The following is a 26,018-nucleotide window of genomic DNA, read 5'->3' as shown; positions in this document are numbered from 1 at the left end:
ACAGGCTTTTAATAAGCCTTCTTACAACACTAATGCTGCAATCTTCTTCATTTAATGTAGCTTTTCTAATTATTTACTTAGCATACAGTTTCAGTAAGTATGGTGAGACAGTATATCCCTGACACATACTTGCCCCCTTGTTCTGTTTGCAGAACTGGCCCTTGACCCATCCATGTTTCACATGAGCCCAGTGAAGTTTGTGGAATTCTCTTTCTTTTGAAGACTATCTATAATTTGTTGTGATACACAGAGTTGAATGCCTTTGCACAGGCAATGAAATACAAAGAAATATCTTTCTGGTCTGCTCTGCTTTCAGCAAAGCTCTGTCTGACTTGAGCACTTATATCCCTTGTTCCATGCCCTCTTCTAAATCTGGCCTGAAATGTACTGCTACAGCCATGATTGGTTGCTCTTCAGCAAAAATTTACTTACATGTGATATCAATGACATTGTTCTGTCATTTCTGGAGTTTGATGGGTCACTGTTATTTGGAATGGGTCTGGATATGGATCTATTCCAATTGTTGTACAAGAAGATGTCTTTTGAATATCCTAGCAGAGATCAGTAAGTGCTTCCAGTGCTTCATCAGCTTGCTAAAACATTGCAATTGGTATTCCATCATTCCAGGAGCCTTCATTTCGGCTAATGTTTGATATGTTGTCATATTTTTCTTTGGAAATCCATCTTATTTTGGTTTCCCTCAGTTTCCTGGGTAGTTATTTTCTCCTCTTCTATGCTGTCTGGGAAATTTTCTTCCAGGATTTCTTGTATTGTTTTCTCTCTGGATTTTTTGTTTTTTTTCTGTTCTTGAACTCCAATTAGACCTAAGTTGTTTCTCTGGATAGTGTCTTTCATAATTCTTATATTTTAACCTCTTCTCTCATTTTATTGCTTCCTTTTGCAGACTGGAGTTGAGAGATTTGTCTTCAAACTCACTAATTAAAATTTGCAATTAATTACTTCTACTACACTGCTCTTAAACTGTCTAAATTGATTATCTTATTATTTATATTCTGAAATCATATTAGATGATTTTACTGTAGAGTTTCTTGTTTTTTATTCTTCCTATTGTTTTTTTTAATATTCCTTTGCCTCCTATTTATAGTACATGAACAAAATTCTAAATTCTTTTCTGCTAGTTCCAGAACCTTCTCTTCATTAAAAAGTTCCTTTGAATCTGAGTGTTGCATGCTTGGGCTTCTTTTTCTTTTCTTACCCGTGGATTCTCATGGACGTCGGTCTCTAGATGTACTGCACCATGATGTCAATGTTAGTGTTATGAAGGATTCTGGGTCACGTGGATGGTAACACACTTGACTTTAAGTGGTGTCCAAAAGGAATAATAGACATTTCAATGCAAAAGGAGAAAGATGTGCGAATGTAGAAGGGAGATAAGAGAGAGGGAAAAAGAGAAAGAGGAATAAAGAGATAAAAGGATCATTTGAAAGAAAAAGAAGAAAGAAGGAAAAATGTCAGTTTGAGAAAAGTGAAAATTAAAAGGGCTGTTATTTAGAAAACAAAAAGTTAATGAAAGGAAGGAAGGCGATGAAAGGCTCTGCTTAGGTGGGTTCTTTACGTGGCCCAGGAGTATGAAGCTGCACAGGGCCTTCCTGGGATCCAAAGGGGACCCGGGCTGGGCCAGTAGGAGCCTACGGTACAGAGCGAGTGGCTGGTCGCCAAGGGGAGAGCACCGGTGGCTTGACAGGGACTCTGCCTCTTCCTACTCTCCTCTCTTGCCCTAGCAGTGTCTGGATGTGAAGGTTTTGGTTTATTAGCTTTCAAGCCATTCTCTGAGACCACTGGATACTCGTTCTTTCTTTTCTGCCCATTTTCAACTGTTTTAGTGGGATCTAGCATGTGTGGGCTCTGTTACCCATCTTGTTCTGGAAAATCTGAAACTTGTTCCTTATAGGGTCTCTAAATTAATATGGGATATCTGTAAATTCTTATTTTCACTCTCTTGGACTTGTTTTGATTTTCCTCTGCTTTAATATGATCTCGTTAATGAACAATTGATCATCTGTTGTAGTTTTGCTGATGAAATTGAGCTTCTCCATTGTTGCTTCCCATAGTTGTGCCCAATTTGAATCATGTGTGTTCCACCTGGTGGAGTCTACTTGTACAGTCACCATTAATGTTGTTGAAAAATGGCTGTAGTAATGACTATGGATTTGGCTTGCAAAAATTATCATGTGCTCAAACACAGCAGGGTCATCCTTGCTGCACCAGATTCAGCAGAGCTTCCCAAAAAGGACAGACCAGAAGGCACTCTTAGACCACCTCCTTCTGCACTATAAGTTCTGAAAGCCTTAGGTACAGCTTAGGGGTATTTTTGGACAGAGTGCTAAAGATGAGCCCCTCATATTGGAAGGCTCTCAGAATACTAGTATTCCTCAGAGGAGAATCAACCTTAATTATGTGGCTAGAAAAAAATATTTCTGAATTGCCATTTGTGGATAACTATAAGCACCCATTAATCATCAGAATGTGGATTGTACAATGTATGAACATAGGAAAATCAGAAATCATGAAAATTAATGTGGAAGACATAAACACTGCGATCATAGGCATTATTTAGGTGAAATGTACAGGAATTGACTATTAAAATTAGATAATCATATAATATTATGTTAGGAATGAGGATAGATGCTATGTTTTTCATTAAAAAAATCACGATCTATTTTGAAGTACAATGAGATCTGTGATAGGATAATACAATACTCCTATAAGTAAGATCAGTTAACTAAACTATTATCCAAATTTATGCATTAATCACTGAAACCAGTGGTTCAGTCAATGAAGAATGTTACCAACTTCCTCAGAGTGAAATTAAACAAACGTGTAATCAAGAGGCACGGATCCCTACTGGAGATTGCAATGTGAGCATTGGAGACAAAGACAGAGGGTTAGTATTTGGAAAATGTGGACTTGGTGATAAAGACTGAGATGGAGAGCACAGGATAGAACATTGCAGGATCAGTAACTTCTTTATTTCTTTACGAATATTTGTTGAGCATATTGTAAGTGCCAAATATTATGATAGACACAATATCAAAGGGAATTAAAAACGCAAGGTTATAGGCAAACTCTTGTTTAAATTAGGAGCCTTGGTTGTGTAGTGGTGACTCATGGGCTGCTAACTGAAAGACTAGCAGTTCAAAACCACCATCAGCTCCATGTGAGACAGTGACAGCCTTGGAAACCCACAAGGGCAGTTCTACTTTTGTCTATATGGTCACTATGAGTCAGAACTGGCTCAGTGGCAATGTGTTTTGGTTTGTGTTGAAATTGATACTACTTACTAGAGTGTACAATTCCTATTACTCACATAAAATTGAGACAAAACTTTTAATTATAAGGTTTTTAATAAGTTTGAGAAATTAAATCATCCAAAGTACTGGTGATGCAAAGATGAGCAAACAAATTTCCTATTTTTAAGACACCAGAAATCTACTAGATAGTATATATAACTTCCAAGGTATTTTGATAATATTTGTTGAATATAATTAAGTACAGTGTATGGTAAAGTGTGATATGTAGTACTTATTATTTTCTCTACTAAATGGTAGGTTTCTTTAAATACCAATGCTGCTAACACAGTGGCTGGTGAATAACAGAACAAATAAAATTACTAACCTGATGGGATAAATAACGGAGATTTCTTGTTGCGTGCTCACCCAATTAATATGGAACTTATAGCCAAAATCCTTTATGTCATGTATTATAAATCTGAACCCCTATGTCTGTGACTTTAATTCAATTTTGGAGGGTTTTTTTCCTATGTTAATGAACAGGTTTAATGTGGGAGATAATGAGTCCCAACCTTCTAAGAACATCTGAACCAAGTCACTAGCCTTTGCTTCCTTGGAGGGTGCGATCTGATGAAAGACAATCAAATCTCCATCACAGTCATTCTTCTGCGTATAAGAGCCATCTCAGGAGCAGTCAGAGAGAATCCTAGGGCCACCATGGAGAAGGAGCCAACAGTGGAGCAGGTTTGAGATCTCTATCTGAAGCAGAACTAGAGACTGTAGCACCTAGCCTATGGGACAGAACAAAGGTCCCCATCCTATATCAGAGATCAAGGCTCGTAGATGATCAGACAGGCCTATGAGCAGCCATGAATCTATGAAATGGCGAGGAAGAGCAGAGGGAAGGTATCCAGGATTGTGGGGTACAGAAGCCAAGGGACCACAGGTTAGGCAGTCGAGGAGCAGAGAGAGGGACTTGGCTGTTGTCTGAAGAGATACATGCTTTGAACAAAAGATTGTGTCCTTAATGTTTTCTGATCCTGGCTTGAGGTAATCTGTTCACATCCCGAATAAACCTCCATGGTTGTGAGTATTGTTTTCGAGTTTTGTGTAGACATTGAAAGAAGTTATCAAACCCAATATAGAAGTAGAGTGATGTGGGAAGCATGTGTTTTCATTACAAAAGCCTCTTTTCAACAACATAAGCAATGACTTTACAAATGGGTTTCTCCAGATAGAATTCAAGGGAATCAACTAACTGCACCATGGGAAGAACCATTTCAAGAGGAAGTTAACCAATTTTTTTTTTTTGCAAAATAAGATCAAGGGTCAATTGTCAGACAGCCTAATCGATTCGTAATATGCAAGTTCAATTTCAAGCTGAAGAAAGTTAACCCAAATCCACAAGATCCAAAATATGATCAAATAACAGATTTGACACAGTGAGCACTAATTACCACTAATCAGATGAGTTGTGGGATGACACCAAGAAGACCATGATGGAGGAAGAAATCAAAAGGTCATTAAAAGTAAAAGAAGAATACAAGAGACCAAAGTGGATGCCAGAAGACTCTGAAAGCTGCTCTTGAACATAGTTAAAGGGATGTGAGGTAGTTAGTTTACTTTGCCAACCTGGCCGCAAAACACATGTGGGGTTAATTGAAGGGTGGAGAGATAAATGACACGGTGAGCCTTGCCTTTCTAGTTCTCATGTCTCTTGCTTTCTGGTGGTCGAATCAGGGTGCGGCTGCCTTAGCCACTTCACTGCTTCAGCTAGCAAGGCTCACTTCCTGCAAGACATCCCCCAGTAGATGCCACATGGAACTACCCCGATGCAGCTCTGGGACACTTCCCATCAGCGCTGAGATGCTTACACATTCACTGACTGGGTTTTCTTCCTGCAGTCGGCATCATTGTGTCTGTTTTGTGAGATGGAGGAGGACTTTGTGGATTGGGGTTGAACATATGGGTTAATGGGTTAATGTTGGATTTGTGGGCTTGGGCAGCACTGGGTTGGGGTGTTTTCTTGATATGCACTTACCCTTTATATAAAGCTCTCTTTTATACACAAGTTTCTGTGGATTTGTTTCTCTAAAGTATACAGACTAACACAGGATGGAAGAAATAAAAGGCTGAACAGAACATTTCAAACTAAGCTCAAGAAGGCAAAGTAAAGCATTATAAGGAAATGTACTGAGACCTGGAGTTTTAAAACCAAAAGAGAAGAATACAAGCAGCATGTCTTCAAGCAGAAAGAAGTGAATAAAATCAACCCTTGGGTTGCTATATTCAATGGGCAAAATATTTGATGAAACAAGAAGTATTCAAAGGAAGATGAAAATATGCACAGAGTTACTGAATCAAATAATTTAGTCAATGTTAAACCATTTCAAGAGGTAATATATCATCAAGAATTGATGTTATTGTAAGCTACTTACAGACCAAAGATCAGAATCCAGGAATTGATTGAATACAAATTGAAATCAATAAAAAACTGATTTTCGAAGCACTTAGTCTGTGTCAGAAATTTGGAAGGCAACGATTCAAAAAAGTGAAAAAGATCCATTGCCAAGAAAGATGGCCAGTAGAATGCAGCAATTCTTTAAATATCACATGAAATTGACAGTTTGCTAAAATAATTTAAAAACTGTTGCAATAGTACATTGACAGGGAGCCACATGAAATTCTAGTCAGATTCAGAAGAGGACGTGGAAGGAGAATGATGTAGGATGATGCCAGCTGGATCTTGGCTGAAAGCAGAGGATACCAAAAAGTTATTGACAATGCTAAGTTATTCAGCTGTTTAGATGATAAGAAACTATGGATAAAAGTTTAAAGAATGGGGACTCCAGAACAATTCATTGTGTTCATGGATAACATGTATTTAGTCTAAAAGGCAATTGCTCAAACAGAACATGGGGCAACATATTATTTTTAAATGAGAAAAAGTCTGTACAAGGGACGTGTCCTTTCACCACACTTATTCAATCTTAACACCAAGCAATTAATCTGAGCAGCTGAATATATACAGCAGACTGTGGCATCAGAATCATAAGAAGTCTCATTAACAATCTACACTATGCTGATAGCACAATATTTGTTGTTGAAAATGAAGAGGACTTGACGCACTTCCTGATGAAGAGCATAGCAATGGCCTTTAAGATGGACTACACCCAATAGAAGGAAAGCAACCCTCTCACAACTTGTCCAAAAGACAGTGCCTTAGTAACTGAAAGAAAGATGGAAAGACCCAAGGAGCATTTCATAAACAAGTAATGTTTATACAATAAACAAGAATGTAAGCAAATATGAAAACAATCAGACCACATCTTGCATTGGGAAAATGTACTGCACTCCATCTCTTGGAAGTGCCAAAAATTAAAGCTGACCCTTGGAGGTCTAAGGTGTGCTGACCCAAAATATGACATTTTCAATTGCCTTTTGTAGCTATGATAGCTAGCCAATGAATAAGGAAGCCAAGAAAAGAAGGGGTGTTTTTAATTTATGATGCTGGTGAGGAATATTTACAGTATTATAAAATTCCAGAAGAAACAACCAAAATTTGTCTCAGAAGTACAGCTCCTTAGAGGATATGATGGTAAGAATATTTCAAGTACTTTGAATGTGTTGCCAGGAGAGATCTATCCTTGGAGAAGAACACCATGTTTGGTAAAATAAAGGATCAGCCTTAAAGAGAAGACCCTTAACTAGCTATATTGACATAAAGCTTGAAAGAATTGGCTCAATCGGGCAAACAATTGTGATGATGGTGTAGTGTTTCATTCTGTTTCACCTGGGGTCTCTATTAGTTGGAGAGGAATGATGGCACTTGACAAACACAATGATCCCTTTTTTTTTGGTTCCAGCTTTCCCATTCCAAACTCCATTAATTTTGCATGCATCATGATTGAATGCCTAATCAATTTCAGTCTGAAGAAGTTGGTAAAATTCTTCAATTTCTTCATCATTGGCTTTAGTGCAATGGTTCTCAACCTTCCTAATGCCACGGCCCTCTAATACAGTAACTCATGTTGTGGTGACCCCCAACCATACATTTATTTTGGTGGCTACTTCATAACTCTAATTTTGCTACTGTTAGAATTGTCATGTAAATATCTGATATGCAGGATGTATTTTCATTTTTACTAATTGAGCATAATTGAAGCATAGTGATTAATAACAAAACAAACATTTAATAATATATTGTGAATTATTTATTTCTAATAACAAATAAGTGAAATTTGGTCTTGAAGCATGGTGCAGCATGGGTAACAGTCTTCATACCAAGTACTTGTATGTGGTGTATCTGCATGTGGGTGGGCCCGCCTGGAGACAATGGAGGAATGTTGTCTTGGTTCCTAAGAACATAGGAAATATGTGTTTTCCAGTGGTCTTAGGTGACCCCTGTGAAAGGGGCTTTCAACTCTCAAAGAGGTTGTGACCCACAGGTTGAGAACCACTGCTTTAGTGGTTGGTGTGTAAATTTTGTAATAGTTGTATTAACTGGTCTTTCTTGTTGGCATAGAGGTATTACCCTACTACAAATAACATTGCTCTTCAGGATAGATCCTATAATGTTCATTTGATGATGAAAAATAGTATTTCATTCCTTTTTCGTAGAGCTGGTGAAAATTCTTTCAGAGTTAGATGTAGGCTTCAAAGGGAACTTTATTGAATGTTGTAGGATGATGTGGGATTTTAATAAAAGTTTTAAGAAATGGCATGGCAGAGTTGCAGCTAAAATGATCAAATCTGATGAAAAAGCTTAATATTTCAATTGTTGATAAATTCCACATAATCTGAGTTCTACTGCCACTCTACTTTGTTCTGAAATTTCATATACCTCTATTTTATCTTAATATACATGCGATTTTCTCTTTAGTTCAGTCACATCTCATATTTCAGCCAATACTCACTCCCAGGGGTGAATGATTATTAATTACAATAAATATTTTCCTGTCTTCTACTTTCTGAGTATTCAGTCCGCAAGGTATATGGAATGTAGTGTTATGTGTCAGGGGTGTGTTCTGACTCATAATGACTTTATGTACAAGGAAATGAACCTAACAAAACACTGTGGTCCCGCATTATCTTCACAGTTGCTGTATAAAAGGATAGGCAACATGTCTGAGAGGGAATAGTAGTGTCATGTATGATATGAAATGTTGCTTTATTTCCTTGGTGGGAATTAAATAAGTTTATTCCCTCGTATTTTTACCCAAATAATGCACATGTTACATATATTTTAGCCAACCACCCTTTCTTCCCACAAGGTTTATTTGTAAGCCTGCTATGTTAATATTATTCACTCTTCTGTTTGCAGGTAGGATGAATTCAGATTTTACTTCTTGCTGCAAGTTCATGTGGAGCTTTTGTTGTGACCTCATTCTTTGCTGCTATTTGAGTCTATGAGAAATTTTGCTGATAGTTCACAATGTCTACTCTTGAGTTGTGCTTATATTCGTTACTAGCATCATCCTTATCATTGAGCAAGTGTGAAGGACTTCATGACCAGGTAAATCTCTATATAATGTGAATATTGTAATATTAATGACTAAGGTCATTTTCATATTTAATAAAGACTTCCTCCTTGTTTTCTTCTCATAGTTTCAGTCATAGCCGTGTTGGCTGATCAATGGATGGAGGGAATCACTCTGTGGTGTCTGAGTTTGTGTTTCTGGGACTCACCAATTCAAAGGAAATTCAGCTTTTCCTCCTACTGTTCTCCTCTGTACTCTACGTGGCAAGCATGGCTGGAAACATGCTCATTGTGCTTTCAGTGGCCATTGATCCTCACTTACATTCTCCAATGTACTTTCTATTGGCCAGTCTCTCTGTCCTTGACCTGGGGGTGTGTTGCACTGCTACTCCCAAGATGATTTATGACCTTTTCAGAACACGCAAAGTCATCTCCTTTGGAGGTTGCATCACTCAGATATTCTTCATCCATCTCATAGGTGGTGTGGAGATGGTGCTGCTCATAGTTATGGCCTTTGACAGATATGTGGCCATCTGTAAGCCTCTCCACTACCTGACCATCATGAGTCCACGGCTGTGCATTTTGTTTCTGGCTTCTGCCTGGGCCCTTGGTGTAATCCACTCCCTGTTCCAGTTGGCATTTATCATTGATCTACCCTTCTGTGGCCCTAATGTTTTGGACAGCTTTTATTGTGACCTACCCAAGCTCCTGCGACTGGCCTGCCGAGATACCTACAAGTTGCAGTTCATGGTCACTGTCAACAGTGGGTTCCTCTGTGTTGGATCTTTCTTGATACTTATACTCTCTTACATCTACATCCTGCTTACTGTTTGGAAACATTCGTCAGGTGGTTCATCCAAGGCCCTCTCCACCCTGTCAGCTCACGTCACTGTGGTTTTCTTTTTCTTTGGTCCAACCATGTTTGTCTATACATGGCCACATCCCAATGCCCAAATAGACAAATTTCTTGCTGTCTCTGATTCAATTCTCATTCCTTTTCTAAATCCAGTTATCTATACACTTAGGAATAAAGATATGAAGACAGCAATGAAGAGAGTTTTCAGACTGCTAGTGGTTTCTAAAAAAATTCATAAATAATGTTATAATACATTGATACTAACCTTAATTGACCTTAGTCTTATATCTGATGTTTGAGATTGGGTGTTTTAATGCACGATCAATAAATTTGAGTATTACCACTTATAGGAATATTTTTCTTCCTTAAGTATAATGAAAGATTTAAACAAACCAGTTGTTAATTCAAAATTAGTATGATGGGGTTTCAGAGATATCTACTAAGTCTTTTTTTCCTATGTGGTTCCTTATCTTCCATTTCTCTCAAGATAATCAGTTTATTAGTCTCTTAAAGTATCCATATATTACCTTATACGCTGCTTCTAAAGAAACAAAAAAGCTAACTGTTCACTTTTTATCATTTGTCACTACTTTAGCCAATCATGTTATTCATATCCCATTTAAGTTCCGCAGGCAAGTTATGAGCCACCAATTTTCCTGTCATTTTTTGGAGACAATAGTCATCTTGTTTTGAAAAAAAGTGTTTTGGTTCAGATTCTTTGTCAAATAATTCAAATAATTTTATTATCAGACAAACATTCTCAAGAAAACTTCCATGGTCTTTCAGAAGTGTGCTAGTTGGTTCTGTTTATTTGTCTTTCCTCCTATCCCTTTTCTCACTGTTTGCTCTCTTAGATAGCTCCCCTGTTACCACGTAATATTTTGATATTTGTTGATGTAAACTTTCTGTGGGAAGGTTTTTGAAATGCTGAAAGTAGTGATAAGAACTGGTTTCCTTGGGTTCACATATTACAATGAAATTTTGCCACTGAGTCAACTCGGACCCTTAGAGACCTGAGGGATAGAGTCAACTGTGCTACAGACTTTCCAAAGCTGGAAATGTTACTGGAAGCAGACTGCAACATCATTACCTTTTAGAATCGTTCATGGGTTTAACTTGCTGACCTTTATGGTTAGTGGCTGAGTGTTGAACCACTGGGCAAGCAGGGTTCCTTTGTTCATATACATATGCATATAAATGAATCAGGAACCATTATTCTTTTTATTCAACTGAACTCTCAAATTATATTTCATTTCCTATATGTCTTTGTGCACGTACCAAGAAATATACCAATGGACCCTCAAATTTATGACCTAGAAGAGTCCCTCACAAAAATTAAAAATTATTCAAGAGCCCAAAATATTCTTTTGCAAACAAATGAAATTGTTATCTGAATATCTTTTAAAAGAAACCATGATAATTTTATTTTCATGAGCAAACGTAATATTTTCATTTTATTTCAGAGTCACATGTATGTACTGAAAGAGCCACCTATGGCTCTCAGCTGCAGTTTGCCAAGCCCTGCCCTAGACAAAGACACTGAAAAGAATCCTTGCCATATGATGAGTATATGAGGATTCTTAGTAAGGAGAGAGTTTGGGAATGGAATGTGTTTATCCATTGATGTGTCAATTCACACATGGGATCGGTCCTTTAGTTCCTCATTCATGAAACAGATTCAAAGATTGAACAATAGAACTACAATATGGAACTCAGGTTTATTGATGAACATCACATGAATGGGATGGGCCATATTAAGGGATGTCAGAGACTTAAACACTGATAATCTGTAGTGTCCTTGCCCCTGCTTACTCATACATTTAGTGGGATATGTATGCATGAGCTTGTTCATATATGTGTGTGTGTGTATGTATAGACATACATAGAAATCCCATTGAATTTGGCTATTTATATACATACATAAACACACACATGTGTGTATATGTATACACACATATGCATGCATATACACATGTTTAAAGGAGCTTAAAAAGTTCTTGGAAAATAATTTAAAGAGAATGGACTTTTCCCACAAGCTTTTCAAGCACCTCCATATACACGTGTGTGTGACTTAACTATCCGTGAGGTTCCTATACCCAGCAAGTTACTTTTTTTTAACCTGAATATTGGATTTTATTTTATTTATTTTTTAATCATTTTATTGGGGGCTCAGACAATGCTTATCACAATCCATACATACATCCCTTGTGTCAAGCACATCTGTACATATGTTACCATCATCATTCTCAAAACATTTGCTTTCTACTTGAGCCCTTGGTGTAAGCTCCTCATTTCCCCCTGTCTCCCTGCTCCCTCCTCCTTCATGCTGGTGGTCCTGTAGATATGTACAGCCACTATGACAAGCGAGCTGGTGATACTTAAAAAATATGGAAACTGAGCTACCTTAAGACCCAGCTATCCCTCTACTGTGTATACACCCAGAAGAGGTCAGAAATGAACCACGACCAGTTGTATGCACTCCAATGTTTATTGCAGCACATTTCACAAACACAAAGAGTTGGAAACAACCTAAATTTCCATCGGTAGACAAGCAGATTAGTAAACTCTGGCACATACACACAATGGAGAACTATGCATCACCAAAAAGCACTGATGAGCAAATGAAGCACATCTTTCCTTGGGAAGAGTTGGAGGAAATTATGCTGAGTGAAGTCAGCCAATCACAAAAGAGGGGTACCGTATGAGTCCCCTGAAGTAAGTGCAATCAGCACGGTAGGTATAGAAGAGAAGCCACCTATATCATAACATTTGGGTTGAGATACAGGGAATTGGGAGGAGGTTGGATCAAACCTAAGGAAGCAAGTTACATTTTCATTCAAGAATTTGTACACATTTTGTGCAATGTCATTGTTTGCAAGCCCCACAAAGTAACATCATGTATTCCACTTCTTTTCTGTTTCCTACTTCCACTCCTTTCTTTTTAAAAAACAATTTCTTACTTTTAATTTTAAAGGTTTTTTTGTAAATTAGGTAACGGTTGACAAAGGGGATAGTCAATTTTATATTCAACAATTCGTAAATATTTTGCTCCAATTCATCCATTACAATCTCTTCTTTATGCCATCACATATCCCACTTCCTCTCACTGTTTCCTGTTTACATTTCCACTACTTTCTTAACCTTCTGAACATTTGTCTTGTTTCAAAGCTACTCTTTGATTTTCAATGGTTGATTATTCTAGCACAGAGGTGAGCAATACCAGACATGCAGGGTAACTAACGATAAGAATCTGGAGCGTCCCAAACAGGAAGCCTGGTCTCTCATATGATCTTGAGTTTTGTTCCACATTTTTCTCCCACCTATACAGGACCTTTTATTTGGATCCTTTTTAGAGAAATTGGTAGTGATATCCAGGCACTATTCAGTTCTTTAGGGCTTCAGGATTGTGGAGACTATTCATGTGTGATGTTCCTTAAGCCTTTCCACAATTTGTCTGATTTTCAGTCATTGGTATTCAATATCTTAAATCTGTTCTTGAGCTAGTCTTTCAATACAGGTAAGATATACTCAAAGTAATTTTTAGTTCTTTTGGACTTCTTTTAATTTCTTTCAGTTCAACTTGAACTTGCCTATGAGTAATTGGTTGTCTGTTCTATAACCATCTTCTGGTGTTCTTCTGATTGATGATATTGAGTTTGTTCTCTTTCCATAGATGTAGTCAATTTGATTCATGCATATTCTATCTAGCAAAGACTACCTGTGTAATCTCCACTCATGTTGTTTGAAAATGGAATTTACAATGAATAAGTGTTTGATCTTCAAATTTCTGTTATGTGCCATATTTTCGTATTATGTGCCATAATATCCAGGCGTATTTTTTAATTGCTGTTTTTTGGGGGGGTTAACATTTACATTTGAATTATGATCATTTATCAATGCATCTCAATAACATATTTAATCAAATGCTGTATTGCAGTAGCAAATCAGCCACCAGTGTCCAAAAAACTGACCGAGTGGATAAATTATCAAAATTTAATGAGATAGGTTAAAAGGAAATAACTAGAAAATACATCATAGAAACACTGACAAAAAATGAGAATGATCTTATTAATAGTAAAGTATATTTTAGATGAAAGAAATTTGTTAGAGTTGAAAGTAGCCATTACTCAATCAAAAATGGGTCAATTATGCCCATTGGGGACTATTTATAATGTTCTCCAATTAAATGATAATGCTGTCTCTAAAATGAACTAGGGACATATATAAATCATATATGGGTAGATATTAGGTTCACATTAAATCTCAGCCCTAATCCAAGATCAATTAGTTCTTATAACATGACCCTACTCAATCATCACCTTCATGGAGAGATTACTAAAGATAAGGGTACAATAGCGAAGTGTGGTGAAGAAATCAGATGGTGACTGACTATCAGAAACAACAGTGCCTGGGGTCTCACAGGCTTGTCTCAAAACAAGCAGCTATCTAAGTGAGGTGTCAACTAAGTCTACAAGAAAGAAGCACACCTGCATGATCCAGAATTATAAATAATTAAAATACAAATTAGAAGAAGGGAACGATATCAGAGCTTAAATTTTGAACACCCAGTTTATAGAAGACCAAGGATGACAGTGGAAGCGCCACCTCCATTTTCCCAAAGAATTAAGACTCTGACCATAGTCCAGCAATCTGAATAGAGTTGCTACTAGATAGAGAGTATTGTATGTATTGTATATCCCTATAGAGGCAGTAAGTGGATTAGTAATTACCTAGGGATATGGCCAGGAAGGTTTCAGGGAGAAAGGAGGCTAGCAACAATGAGCACAAGAAAGAACAAAATGTTCTAAAATGGATTATGGTGATGATTGCGCAACTCTTTTTAATATGACTAAACTATTTAATTTCATGATATGTAAATTACATGTCAATACAAATTTTTAAAGAATCATTTTATTGGGAGCTCGTACAACTCTTATCACAATCCATACATCCATCCATTCTGTCAAGCACATTTGTACATTTGTTGCCATTATCATTCTCAAAACATTCTCTTTCTACCTGAGCCCTTGGTACCAAGTTCTCATTTTCCCTTCCCTTCCTCCCTCCTTTCCCCACCCTCTCCCTACTTGATAAGTTATAAGTTATTATTATATTTAAAGGCTTACACTGTCTGATGTCTTCCTTCACTAGCATTTCTGTTGTCCATTCCCTAGGAAAGGCTTATATGTAGATCATTATGATTGATTTCCCCCTCTCTTCCCCACCTTCCCCTTATCTACTGGTATCTATACTCTCATTCTTGGTCAGGAGAGGTTTATCTGTCCTGGATTCCCTGTGTTTCCAGCTCTTATCTGTACCAGTGTACATCCTTCTTGTCTAACCAGATTTGTAAGGAAGAATTGGGATCATAATAGTGGGTGGGAGGAAGCATTAAAGAACTAGAAGAAAGTTGTGTTTCATCGGTGCTATATTACACCCTGACTGGCTTGTCTCCTCCCTGCCACCCTTCTGTAAGGGGATGTCCAGTTGCCTAAAGATGGGTTTTGTGTCTCTACTCTACACTCCCCTCATTCACAATGATGTGAGTTTTTGTTCTTTGATGCCTGATACCTAATCCCTTTGACACCTCATGATCACACAGGCTGGTGTGCTTATTCCATGTGGGCTTTGTGCTTCTCAGCTAAATGGCTGCTTGTTTATCTTCAAGTCTTTAAGACCCCAAACACTATATCTTTTGAAAGTCAGGAACTATCAGCTTTCTTCACCACATTTGTTTATGTACCTTGTTTGGCCTCAGCAATCGTTGCAGGAAGGTGAGCATCATGGAATACCACTTTAATAGAACAAAGTGTTCTTGCATTGAGGGAGAACTTGAGTAGAGGCCCAATGTCCATCTGCTACCTTAATACTAAACCTATAAATATATGTACAAAGATCTATTTCCCAATCATCATATATAAATATACTTACATCTGTACATGGCTGTATTTATAGCTCTATAAATGCCCTTTGCCTCTTAGTCCTTTTCTCTATTTCTTTTTACTTTCCTCTCTTCCAACTATTATGTTCATTGGGTTTCAGTAATTCCTCTCGGTTACATCGCCCTTGATCACGCCCTACCAGGTCTCCTAAATCCTCCTCTCCGTACCAGGTCTCCTAAAGCCTCCTCTCCCTACCAGGTCTCCTAAAGCCTCCTCGCCCTACCAGGTCTCCTAAAGCCTCCTCCATCATTTGTTGCCTTGTCTCTGGTTTGTTAACAGTCACTTCCCTTTCCCCAACTCCCCCTCTTGCATGTCCACCGACAGAATCATTGGTCCTGTTGTTTTCTCCTCCAGACTATTTATCCCACCTACCTTATCTAGATAGATCTGCAGAGATACTAATATGCACAAAAAAACAAGACAGAGAAAAACAAAGCAACAAAAGAAAACAAAACAAACAACAACAAAACCAACAACAAAAAAAGAAAAGAAAAGCCTGTAAATAGTTCAAGGTCTGTTTGTTGACCTTTAGGAGTGTTTTCCGGTTGAGTCTGATGCAGTCCCATACCCTGGACCCAAAGTCTAGTTTTGGTATCACCTGGGGACTTAGTTCCTCTGTCCCTCTGCTGTTCTGTTGTATACCCTTAGTGTTTTGCCTCAGTGTGGTGTGGTCAGATCGGGCACAATTCCCACACTGTCTCTAGTTTTGTCCACCAGAGTGCTATGGGTCAGTTAGGGATGTCGTGTCTCCTAGTGGGGTCTGCCCTGTGGTCCTTTCTGTGCTTTGGCTGCTCTGAGAGGGAATATTGTCCTCAGGGCTTGGTGGGCCAGGATGTGTTCCACTCTCTCTTCCTCCCCCTTCATTTGCTCCTGTGCGCTCTGGTCAGACATGTTCCTCTCCCTGATTTGTAGCCTCAGTGCTGTCCTCTGAAGTGAATTCTTCTGTGAGGAGGTGGGGTTGTCCACATAGTTCAGATTGGGGCCAGCCCTTCAGCCCTCTCTATTGGATCCCTGCTCCATGCTGGTGTATTACGTTCTCTTCTTGGAGCACTGAGTTGAAGTCTGGTCCCTCTTTCTCTGTGGAGATATAAACAACACCCTCCCTTGTGTGGGTTAGTGCCCTGTTCCTCCGATACCCTTCCCATCCCCCCCCCACCTTCTTCTTTCTTTGGCTACCATATGTATCCCTGGATTTGGTCTGGCCTCTGCCATACTACCTTAATTTCATCCCAGGAATGTCTGGCCAAAACAAATATTTAAATGGGTCAAGTCACCAATAAGATATAAATCATGAATGTGTATGATTTTAATCACAAGGAGCCATAACAAATAGAAGTAAGAGTAAATAAATTCAGTAAATTGTTACTGAAAGTAAGGATAGATAAATTCACATATATACTTAGAGACTTAGACGCTCCTATTTGTAACTGATGGAATAAATACAGAACATTAATTAGACTATGTAATGCCTAAATAGTACTATCAATCTATTTTATCCAAAAAGTCATTAATCCAATACTTCAAAATGAACACTTTTTAAAAAAGTGTACTTGGATAGTCACCATGTGAGAGCATATTCTAGGACATTTAGAAAACAATCAAATTTTTAAAATACACATTCTTTAACAACAGCAGAATCTAACACAAATGAAGAATGCAACAGCATCTAGACACTCTAAAAATATTTTAAATTAAACATCAAAGTTCACATAACACATGGGTGCAGGAGAAGTCATAAGGGTAATGAGAAAACATTTTGAATGAATTAAAGTGAAAATACAACATCAAAATCCATGGTATGCTCTTAGACCAATATTTAGGTGGAAGTGATACTTTTGCTCTCTGTGGCATTGAACCTGGATCTTCAAGGTGCACGGCATGCTCCAGAGACTGCCTCAGTGTGATCTGATGCAGAACATCCACTGGGTGAACTGGACTCTACCTCAGACACGCTTGTAAACTGAGGACTTAAGATGGAAAATACGTGGTGTCCGAGGAAGCAGAAGATGGCTGGACCAAGATGATTGAAGTGACAGTGGGCAAACATGGCTTTGCTGCCTAGATGCCCTATGTGCCGTATGAGACAGGTATTATTCTGGCAATCCTGTGACTGACATTCTCAGTGAACACTACTGTAAAATTTCCCTGACAATTAACCCCTGTTGTTTGTGTAAATAGCATCCAGCCATGAAAGCACTGATTTGGTATAAGTGAATAGTTCAGGTACTGCGATTTGGAGTTAGCTTCAGTTGGTCCAAGACCAATATCCCTCTCTGAACAGGGCTTTAAAAAATTAGTACCAGGGGGTATTAACAGAAGACAGTTATGCCCTACAAGGGTGCTTGATAAGACTGTCTACCATAAATTACCAAGAAGGTTTTTAAAGGCAGCCAGAGGCAGATTAAAAAATAAAACAACAAACTTCCATCCAGGCATAGGCTTGGGGCTTTCTAGCTCCAACCTACGAATAGTGGGTTCTTATATCCTGCCCCTGCTTGAGACTCGCCCGCAGGAAGAAAACACAGAAGATAGGCGAGTTAGTTGCTTAATACTGACCACCTGGCCTATGAACACATGTGGTGTTAATTGAAGGCTGGAGGGATAAATGGCTCAGTGAGCCTCGCTTTTTTAGTTTTCAGGTCTCTTGTTTCGTGATGGTGGGACCAGGGTGCAGCTGCCTTAGGCAGTTCCTTGCTCCAGGCGGCAAGGGTCACTGCCTGCAAGACATACCCAAGGAGAAGCTGCATGGACCTACCCCATGCAGCCCTGGGTGCTGTAGCAGCAGTGTGGAGACCCCTGCCCATGCTGAGATGCTTACACGTTCACTGATTGAGCTTTCCTCCTGTGGTAGGTATCGTTGTGTGCATTTTGTGAGAGGGAGGAGGACTTTGTGGATTGGTGTGGGACATATGTGTTAATATTGGACTTGTGGGCTTGCACAGTACTGGGTTGGGATGTTTTCTTGATGCACACTTACCCTTTATATAAAACTCTTTTATGCATGAGTTTCTGCGGATTTGTTTCTCTAAAGTAGCCAGACTAACACAATATGGATGGCGTGGTAGAATGTGGTGAAGAAATTTGATGGTGCCTGGCTTTCAGATAAAATAGCATCTGGGGTCTTCAAGGCTGGTTTCCAAATAAGCAGTCGTGTAAGCAAGATGTCAATTAAATGCATATGGAAGAAGCACACCAACATCAGTGACTGAGGATTGTAAATCATATAATCCAAGTTGAAGGAGGTACTAGTGTCAGAGCCTAAATTGGGAGAATGTGGTTTGCAGAGGCTATTGACGGCACTGGAAGTTCAAGATACATTTGTGAGATCTACTAGGAAAAAAAGCCTCAGGTGAGATCTCTCCCCATAATAGAGGCATGGGAGGAAAGTGGTTACTAAACATAATACTTCGGAGAGGAGAACTGACTATAGAAGATCAAACGGATAAACCTGACCTGAATGGTTGAAAGCTTGTCAGTTGACCCCCTCTGATGCATGTTAGACCTGATCTGGTTTTCAACATTTTCTGTATTTTGTTTGTTCATAATGGGGTTTATCTCAGATGTGTTCTGTCAATGGGGGTCACACCCTTCAATTTGTGTAATGTTGTCCTGTTTTTCAATATATGAAGCACGGAATTGATGGACCGATAGAGGTGGGGACAGTGGTTGTCATGGGGGTGGTAAAAGGAGCTGATTGATGTCAACAAGTACAGGAAAGAAAGGAATGTTTGAAATTTGTTGTGGTTTGATTGTATAATACTGCTTGATGTGATTGAACTATGGAATGATACATCTGTATTGACTCCCAATAAATTGGTTTAAAATACATATTATTTGCTAATCTTAGAAGATTAGAAACTTATTAATTCAAGACACTTTCACCTTTAGAAATTAGAAAAGCAGAAGAAAATAAATAATAAAAATGGCAAGCTTTTGAAATAGAAACTATAAAATAATTGTAGTGGAACCAAAGCTTAGATGGTTGGGAAAGATGAATAAAATCGAACATGAAAACAGACAAAGCAAGAAAAAGATAAGAGTAGGTTCCCCTTCTCAGGAATGAAAGATGTTATCTCACCTGACACTCTACATATATTAAGAATATAACTATGAAATATGATTTGCAAATTGTGCACATAATTTTTTGATTTAATGTTCTAATTACTTGGAAGACATAAACTGCCTATACTCACCCAAGAAACAGACAACCTGAATAGTCTTATGATAATATATTTTCCTGTTAAGGAAATTCAATTACTGCTTTAAAATCTTCCAATAAATCATTCCGGATTCACATGATATGACTACCAATGTCTGTCAAACATTTAGGCACTAAATAACATCAACCATGGCTTTTAGCTTTCATAAAATATAAACTTCTCGACTTAAAATAGGAGGCCAAAATTGCCCTCCTAGAAAACTATGCAATGGCATCACTAGCTAACAAGACCACTGGCCAATATCCATGATGGCCATAGGCCCCCCAAATACTCTACAAAATATAAGCAAATCAGATTTAGACAAACATTCAAAAGGAGAAGTACAATGCAACCCATGGGCTGTATCCAGGAAATGCCAGGTTAATTAAAAAATCGATTAACCAATCAATAAACCGAAAAAGGGAAACCACATTGTTATCTCAATATATGCAAAAAAGCACTTGACAAAATTTAATTTCTAATCATAATAAAAATATCAGCACAAGGAATAGAAAGAAATTTCATTAATGTCACCAAAAGCATCAATAAAACCTACAGCTAACATGATAGTCAATAACTACATTCTGAATGCTTTCCCCCTGAAATTGAGAACAAGGAAGAGCGATCAGTGGCTTTTCTTTTTCTGCGCTACTTGCCTCAAGTTTGGATTCAAGTTCACATGTGCTTAATAAATTATGATGGGTTGCCTTATGGCTTCTATTGTTTAAAGAATTTGTTATATGAGTAAGAGAAGACAAATTTTTGGAAGTTCAAAATCATATATAGCCCCACTTTATATTATCTGTATAATTTTAGATGAAAACAATTTGTCTGAGATTATGTGGTAAAATTCAGTTTCACAGCATCATCCAACTTCTTATGCAGATAGTGCAAGGGTTTACTAGAATATTTATAAAGGTGTTATTACTAAAATCACTTTAAATCTTTTTTATTAATACAATTTTCCTATTTTCTTTTCTTACCAATTTAACATTTTTTCTTACTTTTATTGGGGATTTTATATCTTTTATCACAATCCGTACAGTCATCCAGTGTGTCAAGCACATTTGCACATATGCCACCATCATCATTTTCAAAGCATTCTCTTTCCACTTGAGCCCTTGATATCAGCTCCTCATTTCTTCCCCCTCCGTCCCCCACCTACCCTCTATCATGAACCCTTGATAAGTTGTAGATTATTATTTTCATATCTTACATCATCCTCTGTAACCCCTCATCCACTTTTCTGTTATTCGTCCCCTTGGGAGGGTTTATATATGGTTCCTTATGTTCGAATCTCCCTTCTCCCTCCATCCTCCCCTAATCCTCCTGGTATCTCTACTCTCATTGTTGGTCCTTAGGGGTTTGTCTATCCTGGATTCCCTGTGTTTTGGGCTCTTATCTGTAGCAGTGTGCATTTTCTGGTCTAATCCAATTTGTAAGGTAGAATTGAGGATTATGATAGTGGTGGGAAGGATGTATATATATATATATATATATATATAGATAGATAGATAGATAGATAGATAGATAGATAGATAGATAGATAGATAGATAGATAAAGAGAGAGAGAGAGAGAGAGAAAGAAAGAGAGAGGAAGAGAAGTTTATACTCATATATATATGTTAAGAATTAAGTTTGCAGATGGACATTGGGCCTTGCCTCAAGTACTCCCTCAACACAAAAGCACTTTGTTCTAACAATCCAGCATTCTGTGAGGCTCAACTTCCCAACACAATTGCTGAAGACAAAATGGGTGCATAAGAAAGTGTGGCGAAGAAAGCTGACAGTGTCTGGCTATCAAAACATATAGCATCTGGGATCTTAAAGGCTTGATGATAAACAATCTGCCATCTAGCTCAGAAGCAACAAAGCCCTTATGGAAGAATCACACCAGCCTCTGTGATTATGAGGTGTCGGTGGGATCAAGTATCAGGCATCTAAGACCCAGAACAAAAACATACCCAATATGAATGGGGAGGGGGAAAGGAGTGGAGACCCAATGCCCTTATGTAGACAATTGGATATCTCTCACAGAGGGGTCACAGGGAAGAGTCAGGATGCAGTATAGCACTGATGAAACACATAACTTTCCTCCTGTTTTCCTATTTTCTTCATGGCATATTATGATTTTATCTTCATGAATTTCTGTCCATAATTTCTACATATTCTATGTTCAAGTTGAATATTGTTATTATAATAAACATAGGAACATTTAAATGATTATAACTAGAAGTTCTTGCATTTCATCAAAAGAATTAGAGTGTTATTTGTTTATATTTTATTTCTCTTCATTCACAGTTAGATGTGCCTGATTCAAGTTTTCACGTTTTATTTTTCCTCCTATGCATGTAAAAACTGGACAGTGACTAAGGAAGACCAAAGAGGAATTGATACATTTGACTTTCTTCTGTTGGCAATATTATTGACTAGAGCATGGACTGCCAGAAGAATGAACATATGTGTCTCAAAAGAAGTATATCCAGAATGCTCTTAAGAATTGAGGCTGGCGACTTAGTCTCACAAACTTTGGACATGTTATCAGGAGGGAGCGACATTAGGCTTGGTAAAACAAAGGGTTAGTGAAAAATAGAAAGATCCTCAACTGAATACATTAAAGCAATGGCTTCAAAAATAGACTCAAATGTGGCAATGACTTTGATAATCACATAGAACCAGGCAGTGATTCATTCTGTAGTACATAAGGTATAGGGTACAGGAGCCCTAACATACTGGACAGCACCAAACAACCAAAAAACCCAAAGGACATTCTTGGTCATAAAGCCCATTCTGACTCTAAGTGACCCTAGATAGGGTTTCCAAGATCATAAACTATATATATTTATGCATATGAATATGAATCTTTATACCAGTAAACACTCTCATCTTTCTCCTGCAAAGAAGCTGGTGGATTTTAACAGCAGACCTTGTGGTTAACAATGGAGTGTCTAATGAAAGTGCTACCAGGGCTCCTTAAAAACAACTCAAACCAAAATCAAACCCACTGCCAATGAGTCAATTCCAATTTATAATCAATTCCAATACATACACTCATTATACATATATATGTATAATATATGTGTATATATGTATAATATATGTATATGTTTGTGTACATATATATGTATAATGTGTGTATATATGTGTATACACACACACAGCCACACACATATGATTTCTGAATTGAAAATCTTTTCTAGGAGCAGACAAACTCATCTTTCTCCCTCAAAGTGACTGGTGGGTTTGAACTGTCAAGCCGGCAGTTAGCACCCCAATACCTAACCCACAGTGCCACCAGGGCTCCCTAACAACATCAAAAGTTCTTAAAGTGTAAAAATTCAAAGAACTCTAGAAAATAACAGAAAGTCTCTTTGTCACATGAAAATGATAAGCTTCTAATTTCTCTTTATTAACAGCTTCTCCATTTTGGTTACCCTGGGAAAACTAAAACCCCTATAGGCGATAATTCCCAAGGCCAAGTGAGCTCACTCTGGCAATCCCAGATTTCTGCAGGATAACCTGGGCACTACTCTCTAGTGCTCTAATTAGCTGCTGCTTTTACTGTTTTATACAGATGTTTGTGTGCGTCTGTGATGAACTGGATGCAGTTAATTTTTAGGGAACATATCTGAATCTTTAATGACACTGTTCTCTTACTGCCATTGGCAAAACAGGTAGGCGCGAGGGATAACAATAAAATCGATAGTAAGTGAATGAGCAAAGGGTTCTGTTGTAGGAATGATGAAATCAAGGTTCTCTTGTCAGCGTGGTGGCAGCCTCCTCTGTGTTGGGATGCCATTAGCACTATGGCTAGCCACCTCTCAATTCTGACTCAGCGCTTCACTCAAGGTCAAAGTGGTACTACCCCAGTGAGTTTCTGAGTCTGTAAATCTTTACAGAAGGAGATAGCTTTAGTTTCTTCGGCAGTGAGGCTGGTAGATTCAGACCGCTCAATTTGGAGTTAACAGACCGCTGGAGATGGAAAATGGAATGGTACCCAGGGACAGTGAAGGAGAGTCCCCGTAGGGTGGGTAGGGGGATGCACAGAGAATGTGAACATTTCAGCACTCAAGAATGAGCTATCTTACCACTGCTTTTCTTCCTGTCCAAGTTTTCCCAACTGTTTAGCCCCCTTTTGTGGGTCTCAGGTGCCTTGCTGTCTGGTTTGTTCTGCCAGCCGGGCCATCTGGTGGGCCTATTCACAGTTTAGAAACTTTTTCTCTCTTTTGGTTTTGTTCTTCTTCTTTACCTGAAATCCACTTCCTAACTCCAATCATCCTCAGGGTCAGAGTTCTTTCTGAACAATTTGATATAGAGTAGCTCCTAAGATCTGGAGCAAACCTGCCTTGGCCGTCTTTCACATTTCCTTTGTGATGTCTATGTTATTAGTAATCTACATGCTTTACAACTAGCCCAAAGACACTGACCTTACCGATTTTTCACATGTTTCTATCTGTTTGAAATTAGCTAATTAGACTTCATGTTTGTATATTGAAACATTCCCTATATCCCCATGCTGTCTGCAAATGCCATTTACTACTGTAATTTCTCTCACTGGGTGTATCCACTAATCTTACATTCATCACACTGTGGCAGGTATATACTAGCATGTACATACATGTTGGATAAGAATCGACTTTGTACAATGTTAGCCTTTCTTGACATCTCACATTTAATAAGCAAATGGATTTTAATGAACTAATGCATAAATGAGCATGGAAGAATGGTATTGGATAAAACTGCATTTGAGATTTTGGTCTTGAGTCAGCATCTGACTTAATGATGTGCATACTCTTCTTATGTACAATTAAAGTGGAGATTGAAATGAAAGAATTTGATGTGCCTTGCACACAAAAGATCATCTGCTTTCCCCTGAATAACAGTTTGGGCCTGGCTTCCCTCTCTTCTATTTACCACTCCCACCGAGTAGCAAGTAAAATCGGAGGTGGTCAGGAAAGACCTAATTAAAAAAAAAAAAGAAGACATTTTTAGGTTTGAATTGTGAGGATTATAGTTTGGGAAGGAACAGATCTTTGTCAGAGAATAAAACTCCTTGTATACTTAAGGCATTTGCTAACTGATACATCCAAAAGCAAAAATTATTCTTTAGTAAACATACTTGAGCTACTGGATGCAAATATAGATGTGAATGTTTTATCATAAAAGGGGTCTTGTTTTACCTCAGAATAATGAATGATTCAGAATTTGAGGGATTTTGTTTGACAGTCACTCATATACAAATACCTCAATATCTGAGGGATAGGTAAAAAGTATTGATTACCAAAAAATCACAGAAACCTTTATAAGCTAAAAATATCCAAATGTAAAGCTATTGCTTCTCAACATATTCCAGGTCTACACATGTCAGAAGGTGGTCTTTCCATTTATCTTTACTTGCCTAAAGACTAAGAGAGATAGGTGAGCTCAGGTTATGGTTATTGTTTTTGAATTCCAATGGGCTAATCTGGATAAATTTTCTTGAAGGATACAACATGTCCAGGGACTTATTGGGAAGAAGTGTTAAGAAAATATAGACGTTCTGGTTAAAAAAAAGCCAGGAAAATTTTCATTGAAAAAATTTTTCCATCATGACAGTGCGTCTGCTCATTCTTCAAGGATAGCAAGGCCAGCCCTGAGTGAAGGCATCTGGGACACCTTGGCCCGTATATCCTCCCGCCCTGGTGCTCTCCTTTCAGACTTCTTTTGTTTCCCAAGCTCTGTGAATACTTCAAAAGCACACAATCTGAGTCCTTTGAGAATGCCAACTCTGACAACTAAACATGGTGTGTGGAAGAGCACGGGATGAATTGTGGAAGCATTAGAGGAACGGAAACAACACCTGCAGAAGTGCCTAGACCTAGGTAGAGGCTAGGTTGTGAAGCAACGACCTCACATTTTGAGATTTGTGTTTTGTAAGTATTTCTATGCTCTTGTAGCAATACCTTTGATGTACCCTCATATAACAAAACCTGTTTATTGTACTATACTATGTGTTTGATACTGAGTTAGGTGTATTTGCATATCTTATAGCATTTATTTCTCATAAACTGCATGAGGAGGCATTTTTAGCTCCATTTTAGAAATGAGGAAACTGAAGCTCAGAGGAATCAAATGATAACATCATGTTCACATAGCAAGTGAGTGATTAAGCCTGAACTTTAAAAAAAGCCTGGCTGAACAAAGCTCATGCTATTTATTGTTCTATTATAATGGATGAAAGGCAATCTGTGAATTTCTGTATTTTTAGAATTGAAGCAGAAGACGCAAAAACTTGGGCAAACTTTCTGGACT

At 38.1% G+C, this 26,018-nt stretch overlaps 1 protein-coding gene across 1 annotated transcript; it reads left to right on the top strand.

Moving 5' to 3' along the window:
* Positions 1 to 2,361: 2,361 nt before the first annotated feature.
* LOC142426698 (olfactory receptor 4F3/4F16/4F29-like) lies at positions 2,362 to 9,828 on the top strand. The gene is made up of 2 exons (XM_075532273.1): positions 2,362 to 2,371; positions 8,885 to 9,828. The coding sequence occupies exon 2, from the start codon at positions 8,887 to 8,889 to the stop codon at positions 9,826 to 9,828; it is 942 nt and encodes a 313-aa protein (XP_075388388.1). The 5' UTR covers positions 2,362 to 2,371; positions 8,885 to 8,886.
* The last annotated feature ends 16,190 nt before the right edge of the window (positions 9,829 to 26,018 follow it).

The sequence above is a fragment of the Tenrec ecaudatus genome, chromosome 14 (genome assembly GCF_050624435.1).
Source record: "Tenrec ecaudatus isolate mTenEca1 chromosome 14, mTenEca1.hap1, whole genome shotgun sequence".
Taxonomy (NCBI): domain Eukaryota; kingdom Metazoa; phylum Chordata; class Mammalia; order Afrosoricida; family Tenrecidae; genus Tenrec; species Tenrec ecaudatus.
This window is presented reverse-complemented; position numbering and strand designations above follow the sequence as displayed.